The sequence below is a fragment of the Pezoporus occidentalis genome, unplaced genomic scaffold, assembly GCF_034315485.1.
Source record: "Pezoporus occidentalis ecotype Australia unplaced genomic scaffold, CSIRO_AGI_Poc_V1 ctg97, whole genome shotgun sequence".
In the NCBI taxonomy this organism is placed as follows: domain Eukaryota; kingdom Metazoa; phylum Chordata; class Aves; order Psittaciformes; family Psittacidae; genus Pezoporus; species Pezoporus occidentalis.
The window spans coordinates 1,924,471-1,938,707 of NW_026916336.1; the positions used below are offsets into that span (position 1 = coordinate 1,924,471).

Here is a 14,237-nt window from a genome sequence, read left to right on the forward strand (position 1 = left end):
ACTTAATCATCTTCCTGAGATTTGAGAGTCAAGAGCAACTGACAAAAAACTTCAATTACTGATCCTGTATTCTGAAGAGCTTTCTAATTATGTTCATAGGCACAAGAGCAGCAGTATTAAATTGCCAAGTGAATGAGCACACCAACAATTAGTACAGACTTTCTCATTCTCTGCTAGCTGTGATGTAGAGTAGAAGGGGAAAAAAAAAAACTAGAAAATTGAAGGACAATACAGGTAGTAAACTGTTTTTAGGCAAGGCTATTTTTGGCCTGCCACTGAAGGAACTTGGTATATCATGGCATTAAAATACCCGTTTTCCCCCTGAACTTCAGAAATTTTGTTTTCTGGCATTGCTACTAAAAAAGTAACGGTTTCAAAAAGTAAAATTTTTGCAGTCCTGACAGAGGTGCCCAAGGCCAGCATTTCCTGAGAATGTAAAGGAGTAACTCTCATTCTGTAGCAAGGAAGACATACAGAACATAATTTCTTAAGAAAGAAAACCCACATACAGGTTGTTGCATTTATATTCTTAACATCCAGGACCATGTTTTTGTACATCCATCTGTACAGTTCATTACAATTCTTAAGTCCCCCTTCTAGTCCACTGGCCTAGAAATGACAAGAGATTCAGCTACACTACCCTGCCATTTTCTTCCTGTACAGATATTCAAAGGACTTTGCATTTCTTTCCGACCAAGTAGCAGTCAGATATTTCAAAATAGGGATATTTCAAACCTACCAGTAGTATTTCAACCAATTTTAACAAGATTCCTAGACTAGTTTCCAAATCCCATATGAATTTGTTCTAATATCTGAACATACTGTTTTCTTTCTCAGTAAGTGACAGAAATCTGAAGGGGTTCTTTGGGTCTAAAGGGTCTCTTCTGAAAGCTTGGTGGAGAAATACTTTGGGAAGAAAAGAGAAGCACGAAATGTGTAAACAAGAAGTTGAGCTACAGGACAAAGCAGCAGTAGAACTCTAACAATCCCCATGCCATTACAGAAAAGACTCAGCTTCCCTTGGGAGACCACAATCTAACACTGTGAAAACTGTTCTCATTAACTTTGCAGAGGAGACTTAAAACACTAGCTTGCTTAACTCCTATTCTTATTGAGGGAAAGGTTTGACTTTGCAATTGGAATTCCAGAGGTTCGCATTCTCTAAGGGCTTCAGTGGCCATTTCACAAATTATAAAGTATCCAAAGCACCAATGAATTCCTACCACTTTGTTAGAGAGAACAACAAAAGGAGCTCTCTAACCTATAATCTAAGCCTGTCAACACAGGGAATTCTAAAGCTTTCAGAAAGGTACTTGGGAGTAGATGATGATGCCACTTAAGTTTTAGCCAGTGAGAATCAATCCTCTTTTCTCACTATAACCCAGCCAATTTAGCATCATTTACACCTCTAGTCTGAAAAGCCTTGGCATTAGAATTACTTCCATTTGAGGATAACTTGTACTGAAGTGAGGACAAGCATGATAGTTTTAACCTTTTAAGATTTTCCAAATCCAGTCATTTATCTGCAGTTACAGATTAACCATATAATTTACCTGGACAGCCAGAAGGCATTAACAGAAAAAGCCCATTTGGATTTTCATTACTGGGCATAGAACAAGTAACAGCAGAAAGCAGGATAACTGAAAGAACATGAAGTCCTACGAAATTTAAGAACAGGCAGATTCTAGATTTGGAAGCTAGAGATCTGTCACTTTCAAAATGGGAACCACAAGAATCAAAAACAGTTGCAAGAATCCCTTAGGGCATGTTAATGAAAAAAAAAAATAAATCCCTTAATCGATGCATAATGAACAAATGTCCACTTTGATCTTTTCCTCTCATGTGAAGTCTTCTCTGCACCTGTTTATATTTGGTCAAAACAGAAGATAATTCAGCAGGTTTTTTACAGGGGGGTTTCCTCACAGCTAATCCTTAGAGAACTTTAAGGACAAGCCTTAACACAAACTCAATCTGTAAATAAGAAGGTATTTCCTGCAAATAAGACATTTTTAACAAGCCAGAAGCTTTCTGAAGCAGGACAGTTTTGGGACTTAGTTACCATTTAAGCAAACAGATCATAGGGGGTCCCATACTCCTAGCACTAGTACATTGCTCCATGTTTTCCTTCTCCATTGCTGCAAATTGTTGGGAGAAAGAAGCCTGGAGGAGAAGAGGTGTGAAATGAAAACTGGAGTGAGCAATCCAGTAGATAAAGTTACCTGTTAAATCTGTACTAGTGGAATCAGGATCCAGAAAACATTAACATCAGCTGAAGCAGTAATTCAGCAATAAAGTATGATCAATGGTTTTTAGTCCACTGAAGCAGATAGAGAAGACAAGCAAATTATCTCAGATGGCTTTCAGTATTTTTAAATTATTTTTTAACATAACCTTACACATTTTCACTTGTGAACTCACCAGGCAATTGGCTAAAGAACAGGATTAAGATACAACCACTTTCATTCACCATTAATATCCATGTCAGAAATCAGATTTCATTCCTGAGCTGAAAAAGTTTAATAAAAATCACCAAGACTTCTTTACAGAATTCTATAAAATTCTAAATTAAAAGCATTACTCAGCAGCTTGTTCTGTAATACATGAGTTCAACATTTCAAGTTTCTCTTACTCACATTAAAGAAAGTATGCAGTCAACTACAAACAAAAGTTAAAGCAAAAAAAGTGCCTGTGATCTAAGGATCATTATTCCAGATCTGTTGTGAATCAGTGAAAAGGAGAGTAGCAAAGGACATACCTTGGAACTGCTCCCAAAACAATCAAGTTGGCTTTTTGTTTGTTGTTTCCAATTACAGCATTTTTCATATCTCTGTAAATCCAGAAAGAAAAACAAACCCTGGTAAATTATGCTGAGGTACTGAGGGCTTAAACTATAGAACTTACTATTTCCATGAAGGCTTATCAGGTAGTCTTCCACATGTCCACGCTGCACCTACAGGACTGGGGAGTGCTTTAGGGCAGAGTTTCCACAGCCCACACATGAATACCCCAGAGCTCTGGGATTCTATTACATCCCAGTTTACACGAGTAAGCAAAACCCCAAACTCTCTCACATGCACGCCAGACACTAAGAAGTCTCATTATTGAGGAAAACTAGATATACTGGTTCTTTGTGCCCATATATTCAACTAGACTTCCAAAATAAAACCCCCACTATTGGCTGGGAAAGCAGGTGTGGGTAATTTGAAGTATTAACTGAATATTCTACTGGGTGCAGGAAAAAACAAGCTGGAAATGAAAAAAATTAAGAAAAAAAGGGGGGGGGGGAAGGAAAAAAAAGAACTATCACCAGTCTCCAGAGACCAGGCTTTCACTCTCCTCTTCACCACAGGCTTCCTTTAATGAATTTCAGCAGGACACCTAAATATCTATATGCCAAAATCCCAGGTGTAAAGTGCAAACAAAGACATTTTCCTGTCTTGGTGTTACTGCAAGGTTAAATATATTAAAGACGCTCATACTATGGTAAAGGAACAAGGGAAGCATTTTCGGAAGAGGACACTGGTAGCATATACTAAGAAGTTCTGTGAAAATGTGCAATTTGCAACTGTGTTGTTCAGAAAACTGCTACTGTATCTTAAAAACCACCACTGCCTTTTAAAGATCTATGAACAACCAGAGCAACTTATGGCCAGGTTCAGAAAAATAAAGATTACACACTTCCAGGAATCTTCCTAGCTGTAGGGATATTTATAAGAGCAGAAAACAAAACCAGTCCAAATTCAGATAATTCTTTATCAACAAGTAACAAAGCAATATTTATTATTATAGTGTTTGTAGTCACAAAACTGGTAAGTAAATCACTGGCTAACTATGTCCATCATTCAAGTCATTTGGGAGCTTCAGTGATTGCTTTAAGTGAGTATATTTGCCTGCCACTATATCACTCTTTCACCTGTTATCTGCAAATCTTAAGAGATTTAGAGTAGTCTTGTTCTTTAAGATCTATCTGGCCCTGCATGAACACTACATATACCTCAGGTACCCACTGAACATGCCAATTCCACTGCAATAAGGAGTTGTCCCAAGTGTTAAACTCACTCCATTAGAGCTATAAAGAACTCTTTAGCCAAGGCAGCCAATATCTAGACTGGCATAAGCAGAACCTTTATAAACCTCAATTAGTAAAAAGTAATTGCCCGTTCCTCCTGACTTATGTCTCCGTGTGACTCACTTTCCCATTGCAGTTATCCAGCCACAGAATAGTGCTCTAGGAATCTTAAGCAAATGGAAGCTGTCCAAGTTTGGCTAGTGATCTTGCAGCTCCAACAGGTGAGCAGCATTAAAAGCAGGTGAACACTGCAGTTTTACGTATGTCAACGCAGGCAGAGTCAGGAAACCACTTGACTCGTTGAGTGAGCCCTTACTTCAGGGGAATCTGCCTGTACACCACAGCTTAATGCAGCTGAGCATCAGCATAAAATGCTGGACCTTCTGTTGTAGCTACTGTAAGTTTGGTAACTACACCGCAAGACAGGAGGAAAGGAGAAGGAGCAAGATCAGAAGACAGGCTAAGCTGGAAGGAAGCCCAAGAAAGTTTAAGGAATGGACTTGAAACTTCCACTAACCTCAGAAACAGTACCTCAGTGGTTTCTGTGCTGAATGATTGACATGAAAGTATCCTGGTCATTTTGAAAGGCTTTTAAAATACAAGAGACAGTCCCAAACAGTGGCAGAAACAATCATCAGATGTCTCAAAGGAATGGAAACTGTATCAAAAGATGCGCGAGGTCCAGGCACTAAAGTGAGTGCTCAAGCCACTCTTAAGACTTTTAAAAAGGCTACCTCTCCCTGTTATCTGTAAGACACCAGCTCCCAAAGTCATCAGAAAGGCTGCATCATGCCATGCATTCATGAAGGCATCCTGAGAAGCTAAAGAAAAGGCACTTGCCAAGCACTCTGAAGAACTGACAGATTTTGGTGACATTTTTATGGCCGGCTCAAGTGATTTTACACACTATTTTGTGTTATACAAAAGAACAAACCCACTACCAAACTTTGGTGACTCCTGCACCAGCTCCACAGTAGAATGGCTTGATAACCTTTCAACCATTTATTATGTCTTAAGTAGGGCCTAGACAATTTGATTGAGACACCCCTTCAGAAGTGGCAGGAACATGGACAACTTCCATAACACTCAAACTCAGAGGTCACAGTCCTCATCTGTAAACAATCCAGATGAGTTTCTACATCCTAGTTCACAAAGTTCCTCAGAAAGGTAGACAAGAAATATCACAAGCTTGAGACTTCTGACAAATCCAAAACATGTACATCTGACCACTTCAACTTGCAAACAAGTAAAATACCTTCAAGTTGGTGATTAAAAACTGTCAGAGAGAGACCAGCAAAGATCACCATGTTTGCATGCATTATGCCTTGGCACTCGCAAGTTCCATGCCACACTTATCTCTTCAAATTTGCCTTACAGAAACGAACCTACTCAATAACAAAGAAGCAGGTGGATATGGAAACCAAGAATATCCTTAAAATGCCACAATCCAATGTAGAATAACAGTAGAGGATTCCTCCCCCTCATTCCTGTTTACTATAAAAAAATAATTATGTGATTCCACATTACATTTGAAGGACATTTCCCTCATCAGGAAGCTAATCTCCTTAAGAATCAAAGAAGTACCAGGTACTGTCCCAGTGTACATGGTCCTTGGTGAATCATGAACCTTGGAAAAACTGAGGAAAAATCCCTTATTTGAAAACATCATCTCCAACAAGTTTGAGCTTGACTGATTTCAGATCCAAGACAATGTGAAATTAATTCAAGGAGAAAAAGCAGTAAAGATCACTATCTTCTATAAGAGGTAACAAAGAAACCTCAGAAATCTGTAGTTCAAAACTGGATACCCACTCTACTTCTGAATGTCATGCACACTGCTCATACCTCCCTGATGGGTGAAAAGGAGTCCTCGACATGAGGAAAAAGGAAACATTAGAAAAAAGGTAAGAACCTCAAAAGAACAATTAGTCGATGGTGATTCTAGGCCTAATCTGAGAGAAGGCCGTGATCCAGAAATGGGATATACACAGGCTTTCTTCCAATGATCAGCTCCAAGTTCTCAGGTAGGTTATCAATACTGCCACGCAAAAGCACATTGTGAACAGCTTCAGAAGAAAAATGCAGATATCCCTAGTGTCTCAGCCTCACAAAGGTGCCTTTCTATAGCCAAAAGTCAAACCATGCAGCTTTCATACGACAGAGGTCTTAAGATGTATTTGAGGTTGTTTTTGTGTTCAATCTTCTAGTTTAGAATCAAACTATACTCATAGAGCAAAATAACCTGAATTACAATAATTTTAATGTATAGGTTTAAAATCTGATAGCTGATATTTATGCCTACGTTTACTATAATACAATAAAGTAATTCATATTATTTTTCAAACAGGATAATATAGGCTGCCAGAAGTAAAATATGGCAAAGAGATCCTAGCTAAGCACTCGGAAATATTGTTTCCTCTTCTGCTGAACCAGCTTTTTCCACCTCTTATTGCTTATGAAAAATAAGAATATAGTTTTATCAGTTCAATCCTGTGACCACTCAGTTTTAAATTATGAAACCAACTACAGGCTGGAAAAGCAGAACAGCAGAACAACACATTTTCTTCCCACAAACTCGGCGGGGGGGGTGTGTGTGTCAAGAGATTATCAGGTGAGGTTTATCAGCTTGAAATCTTCTGGAACATAGTAACCCAGAAGCAATCAGATCAATTAAATACCTATATATAAAATGCAATGCATGCTAGATTCGTAAGTGTATTAGCGCAGTAGGAGTGTTTAAAATAAAGTAGCTTAGGAGTACATTAAAATCACCCCACCCTAATTTCCATACACATGCAGCTCGACAAGAGTTACAAGAGGAACTAATCTGCCAATTGTGTATTAAGTTGATATGTTTTTATTCTGATGCTTCATGTGCCATCGTTTAAAGGCACCAGCTCTAGCTCACTTTAGATAAGCAAAAAGCAGTATTAAATAAAACAACCTGTGAGTAAAATACAAGGTTTGAGTTTTAATGATTCTAGCAAATAAGAAAAATAGTATTATGACATGTCTCCGTCCTGAGAAAATGAGCATTTTAGTCTGTCCATGTAAGTTATTACTGCAGAAGCAGCTTAAGGTGCTGAACCTTTTTCTAAGCAGAAATCACTGAAGTTCAACTTTCCCATGAAGTTGATCTAGTTCAGGGCTCCTCCCATCGTAAGTGTCCGTCCAGTACTTAAGTGTTCAGTTTTCTGACATGGTATGAGCCAGCCTCCAGTGGAGAAAGGACAGACCTCTAAAGCATTCCCAGAAGACCTCAAACCTGCCCCTCTTCTGCAAAAAGAGCACAAGAAAGCAACACGGATACACGGACTCCTCAATGACATTTGTTTTTTACCTAGATTTTTAAATACAGTAAATCAAGCACAAATACACGAAATATTAACTTTCTGATAGGAAGCCCTGGAGCCCGTGTCACTTTCCAGCAAAGCAAACCAGAAGAACTTGAAACAAGCTAGTGTAACTTACTAAGGAAGCAGCAACAGGAACTACACAGAAGAGGGGGAAATAAACAGCCTGCATGATATTTTCTCATGTCTTTTGAAAATAGAGTAAGTAACCACATTTAAGAGGTTCCTAGACAGAGAACAAACTTGAGATGAACAATCACAGAAGGAAAAGCAGTCCTAGATGCTTCCAAGTCAATGTTTTCACCTTTAGTATGAAATTACGTATTTACAAGGGATTCCAAGAACATTACGCACACAGAGGAAGCATCTAAAACAATGCACTGGCAGACCAAAAGATTTATCTACCAGAGGCTGGTCAAAATTATGAACAATAGAACGAACAAAAACCATCATTTTGAACAGGATTTCAAAAACTCAAACTGCAACTATATGAAAAGCTGAGGTACTGGGAGCTGATACAAGGACATAGCTCAAAAAGAAACTTGTTTGCCCCAACCTCAGCATGGTTTCTAGGTTCCAGTATCATGTAAGCCAATAGTACCTGGGCAGACTGGACTCGCATAAGAAGCTAACTGTACAGCTTTGACAATTATGCTCTCTGTAGCTTTCACCTCCTTTTCTTTCTCCCTTCCACCCACTCTCCCATTTTTATGGGCAGATGCAAAAACAATGAGCAATGGAAATTAATGACAAATTTTGCATGTTAAAATATGTCCATACTTATTTTGACAGAATTCGTTTCCCAGATGGACATCTGTTAATTACCAAAAAACCAACTTGTTTTCTACCCTTTTAGCAGGGAGCATGTTTGTACTAACATGATTACTAGTCCAACCAAGTGAATAAAAATGTTAACAACTCCTGCCAACTAAAGCAAACCACAGAAATCATAAATCAGCTTATTTTTAAGGTTAATCATCAGGTTGGGAAGAAAGGTTTCCAGATTTCTGATCTCATTCAGAAAAAAAAATAGCACATGGAGACACTGTTACTCAATGTTTTCCAGTTTTAACACTTAGAAATTGCTACACAATTAATATACAGTGCAAACTAAACAAACTCAATGTTCAAACAAGGAAACCCTAAAATCCATGGTTGTTCCCAATCTTAATTCTGTACTCTCAGACACTGCATAAAATCAAAGTACTGTAGAAAAACAGCAGATGGCTATAATTACAGCAATGCAGAACACTAAATGTAACATAGATAATGCCAAAAGTGACTGTTTAATCCAGCTTATCCAGATCACAATGTCACAGAAACCACTCGAACTCCTACCTGAAGTCTCCTCTTTGGAGAGACAACTTACCTTATAATAAGTTTTCTTGCCAAGGAAAGTCTACTAAATACAAAGGTCAGCTATTTGAACGATCCATAACTGTAGTTAGAAACATCTACACTTTACTCCTACCCTGAATCTACCCAGGTTTCCAGTACTCGTCTTACTATATGTGTAAGACTGAAGAAACCTCACATATCAAATCTCTACTTCCATATAAGAACTTACATCAGCCAATTCACATCCTAGGCTTCTATATAAAGCTTAACAACTTCAGCTCTCCATGTCTTTGGCTGCAGTTTCAACCCAAGTTCCTTTCAAATCTCTAGGCTGATTGACAAAACAGGAGATGCTGCTTTGCCCACGTGTCTCTTAAGCATGTTTTATTGCCTCATCCTTTACACTAAGCCTTAAAATTGTGTTACAAGTTGCATGATCAATAATAAAAATGGCGTACTCAATTTTAAGAATGATGTAGCTCAAATTTAAAATGCTGAATTCAGTGAAGGATGGGAGTTTAGCTTTTATTATGTAAACTTTTTAAACTAAAAAAAAACCCAACCATAAAAAACATAGCTGGAACTCTATATATCAGCATTTCATGTTCAGATTCAATATCCATTATTTAAATAAACTAGGTCATAACAGCACACAATTATCCAAAGAGAGGTGTGGGGAAAACAGCTGCAGTTCAGAACTCTGGGAAACTGAGATATCTCCTGCTCTGTGACATCAGGTCAGCAAAACACTTTTTTAACCATCTCAAAACAGACAAACCACACAGAAAGAACAGCCTTCACGCTGTTGCTTCAGGTGAATGAGCCAGACCACCAAATGTAACTGTTACTTTTTTGTGTCTCCATCTTCCCCCAAGGGTATTTCCCCTCCCTTGACGAAGCAGTGCCTTCAGGATTTAGCAGTATATCCCACAGTTGAAGCAAAAATTAAATGAAACTTCATTAAGAGGCATCCTGCAATGCTCCATTCTTGTAGCACTAGTATACATTCACTGTTGCTGGGTTTAATGTTATTTTCATCCATTCTCCCACTTTAAGACCACCATTCTGTATCTAATGAATGTTATCCACCAAAAGTCATTCACATAGAGAACTCAAGTTTCATTCAGTACAAGAAAACACCTTAAAGTGGCCCTCTAGCACCTGCTTAGCTATTCTCAGGAATGAGCTTGTAATAGTGTATGACACAATGTCCACTTCTGCTTACGCCAGCAGTCACTGAAGGATCACAAAAACCTGTTCATATGACACAGCTACTACCTGCTAGATTATGATCTATTTCTAACATGAAAGTACAATCTCAGATTTTTAGCTCCAAATAGCTGTCAGTTAAGATGATCTACTGGCATTCATTTGCCACAAACTCAGACGTCGAAACTTTTGTGACCAATACTCACTTGATTTTCTCCAGCTACATCAGCTAGGTCTGACAGAAGTTGCTTTTCCTCTCTCATCCTACGTACAGCCTCAAACCATCACAACAACAGCAGTACTCTGGCATCCAGGGGATTTGGGAGAAAAATGGCTTCATGCCCTTCCGAAATGCAGCACTGAAGCACATTTATTAATCATCAATTCTCTCTCACAGGCTCACAGTGGCAAATGCAAGCTTGAAATATTAAACAACCCCATTAGACTGAAAACTGCAAGCCAAATGGAATAAGGATAACTAATCTCCCAAAGTTTAGACCACCTCTAAATATTAGAGCAAGAGATAAAGAACAATTTGCTTGCAAAAAAATAGGATTGTACATTCGTACCTTTTGCTGCATGATAAAGAAAGCACAAGAGCAGGAGAGTATCTTACTCTACGACCCTTCCTATTGCATCTTCCTCTCTTTACCTACCCTATTCTTCTGTTTGACTCTACAAAACCCATTATATTGAAAATTACTCTTCACAGAGCACTACGTAATTCTCAAATGATGCTTGAGGCCTTTCAATTTCATCTTCTCTCATTCTGAAAAGCTTGTCTAGCTATTAGATTCCTCAGCTTACCTCTTGAAAGGGAGAAAAAAAAAACAACAAATGGAGTAGAGCTCCCAGCACTCTCTCAGCATCACTTAAACCTGCTCAAAGTTCCGTCAGGTCCTGCAACCTAAAGAACAAGCTTTCCATTTCTAAGCCACAAGGAGCCTACCCTGCACTTCATAAAGTACCAACAGAGGACATTCAGGAGCCTCTTCCCTCAATACATGAATGACACTGCACAAAAACAGTGCTTAAAAAAATTGCATCACTTGTTCTAAGCCAATCAGACCTCAAAGTTCCCTTTTGCATCTGTAAGAATATGTATTTACTACAGAGTACTGTCTAGGAGATAAAAGAATCAGTCAAAAATATAGGCAGAATGTATCAGGAGCAACCCTCTAAGGACCACTCTGTTTCCACAAGGCCATTCTGGCGAAAACTGAAGCAAAAGAACATGCAAAGAACAAAGCATGGCTCCTGCAGAAAATTTAGGTTCAGAAGTGCCCATTGAGACTGGAAATGTGATTGCATATGTTTGGGATACACAATGTGTAAACAAGTCCTGTTCATTATTTACTGTTAAAAGATTTGTTTAACAGGACATGAAAAACAAGAGGCAGAAGTAGCATCTTCACAACTGTCTGAAGGAGGTACCTGCTGCTTCATTAGAGCCAAGACAAGAATTTCTTCTCTTCCCACTCCATGAAGCTGCCTCTTATATTTCACACAACCTTCCCTGAAGGCACGTGTGGAACACTGCACTGATGCCCTTGTTCCAATTGCTATAGGTGAGAAATACAAGACACTATTATACAGTCAATATTAAACACATGCCTGGAACTTTTTAATTTTTTTTTCTCAAAACCAAGAACACACAAATGAAAAAAGTTGTATGTCAAAACCACACACAATTTGAGGTGTTCCTAATTCATTTCAAAGCAACCAACCACTAAAGAGACATAAAACAGGTTCCGCAAAAGCAGGGTGGGTTTGGGCTTTTTTCTCTGGTTTGTGACTACCTTGAAGAAGGCAAAAACCATCAGGCAGTACAACGCATTTTCAGTCAAATGCAATACAAGTCCACTGTCCCTTAGAGGTACTTTTAACACATACCTAACTTTGCATCCAAGTTTCCAACTGACATCCAATGTCAGTTTCAGTCTTCAAAACACTAAGCGTAATCACTAACCACTGCAGTGCTGTCAATATTTTAGGGTCTCCAGGGACCCTAAAAACATAACTGTCGGATTCAAAGCCATCCACAAGTTCTTACCCATAAACCAGCTATCATACTTTTATTATCAACTACACAAATTCTCAATCACTCAAAATCATACTGTGCAGAAAGCATCTATAATTCCAATCAAATACACTGCACAGATCTGTACCAGTGCTCCCACCACATGCTCCCTGGGAAAAAGGAAGATGCTGTCAGACATTTGGAAATTGGTTCTTCAGTACCAAGTGCTACTTCTATAGTATGTTTACCTCATTTTTCTGAGAAAGAAAATGCTCACACAAGTTTGGAAAATGCTTATCTAATAACTGCAGCTGGCTGGATAAGCACACTCATAAAGAACAGAAACAGCAGTAGCACAGGAATTCTCAGTGCATCAAAGATGATTATTTACAAGCCTTAAAAGATGACATCCTCTGACTGCTGACAAACAGCCTGATGAGAAACAGTTGGGACCTTGAGTAAGCTAGATTTGTCAGAAAGAATGCTCTTTTCAACACCAGCCCTTGAGATGGACTTAAACAGCTCTTCATAAAATGATAGGTTGCCTCTTTGAAGACATCAGGTAAATGTAAGCACAACAAGAAGTCTCTCAAAGAAGCCCCAGACCAGCAAATAAATTAGAGGACAAAAATTGGTATTAGTCTTGCATCTGAACAATGTGGTTCTGAGCTTAAGAGCAGATGAAAAGCAAATTACAGTCTAAAGATCACCACCCAGAACTGTTTAAATGAAATACTGCTGCACACAGAGCACAGGATAATGTTGTAGCAACTATTTTGGGAAAAATTAAACTCTTCCAACAATGCAGAAATTTACAGAGCTATGTTCTGCTCCCCTGACAATAACAGCAAGATATTTTAAGAGAACACAGTATTTAATCCCCTACAGTATCTGGTTGAGGTAATCTATGCGCTGTCAACACTAACATATTCAATAGCTGCACACCTGACACTAATGCTGACCTTGCAGAATGCAGTCAAAGCATACTTGAGAAAACCTGAACTGTAAAACAGTATGTAGAAGGTGAAAAGTTTAGAAGACCACTCAAGGAGTCACAAAGTAAAGCTGGAAAGACCTTCCAGGCATAAGTATGGCCACAATGTAGATTTACAGAATAAAGCTAGTATACTAAGTTCCATTTATAGAAACAGTAAATAGAAAGGTAAATACATACACTGCCAGACAGATGTGGGTATGAAGATGTGGGCCTGGCACACTTTAAATAGTTTGCTACCACAATCAGTAAGAGGTAGCAGCCACCTTTGTAAGAATCTCAACATTTCCAATCCAGAACTGAAATTGATTTACTGGCAGGTACACACAACTCTGCCCTTCCTATCTACTATCAATACCCAGATGAACACGATAGAAACAATGTGAACAGAAGTTCTGCAGGAAACTTGTTATCTGGAAATAAAGATCAATGGAACCACATACAGCAGCACTGGACAAAAGCGAAATGGTTTCTCAGTTTTCCCTTGAGGAGAAAAAGGAAAAAGCTCCTAGCCAGGTAAGACTTCACTGACTGGACAGAAGATTCTGAACACCACCTCTCTGACAATTCATGAGAAAGAAAGGAAAAGATGATATTTAATCTTTTAAATACTTTCAGAATGCGTAAATAAAAGCTTTCTCAAGTTACAAGATGACAACTGGACTGGCATGATTTTCAAGTTCAGGAAGCATTTAGCTATATTCTACCTTTATCAAACCATCAGAAGATGGTTTTCATTGAAATTAAAAGGATGCAATTAAAAAAGCCCCAAACCTAAGTTCATTCAACTGTCTTTAACACCATATGAAAAACATGAGTATTGTTAACTGAAACCAACCTGCAAAACCAAAGTCTCTTAAGACAGCCTATTTTCTGATCCTTGATATTCATACTGTTCCATCAATCAAAATCAAAATCTAGGTCATCAGTATTTTCAGCCAGGATGCAGGGATGTAACCCAAAAAACACCCACAGCACATCTTAGGAACCAAAGATTTCCAGCAAATTATGCACAATATCTAGTAAGGCTTCTGACAGACACTTCTGGTAGAACTTTAATCCTCTTCTACCCCACCTCCTAAATACCAGTTCATTCCAAATTCAATCTCTTCAGATACCCTGAAGCCAAAAGAAGTGCAAAGCAGTATCTTTCTGCCCAAAGGAAATCTTGGCCTTAGAGCCATTTTTAATACATACACTATTCTAAACTCTATTTTTAGATATACACTTTTCTAAACTGGAATGTTTCACACT

General features: G+C 38.4%; 1 protein-coding gene across 12 annotated transcripts in view; it reads right to left on the bottom strand.

The window, feature by feature from the left end:
- Positions 1–14,237, bottom strand: part of ARMC8 (armadillo repeat containing 8) — a 67,818-nt gene that overhangs the window by 49,339 nt on the left and 4,242 nt on the right. For 11 of the 12 annotated variants that reach the window (XR_009962360.1, XM_062606529.1, XM_062606535.1 and 8 more), the window contains exon 3: positions 2,756–2,827. The exons of the other annotated variant lie outside the window; for it this stretch is intronic. Coding sequence is in view for 10 of the 11 variants with exons in the window: in XM_062606529.1 (XP_062462513.1) it covers positions 2,756–2,827 (72 nt within the window). In the remaining variant the exon portion in view is untranslated. The remainder of the gene's footprint in view (positions 1–2,755; positions 2,828–14,237) is intronic. 12 annotated transcript variants of the gene reach the window in all.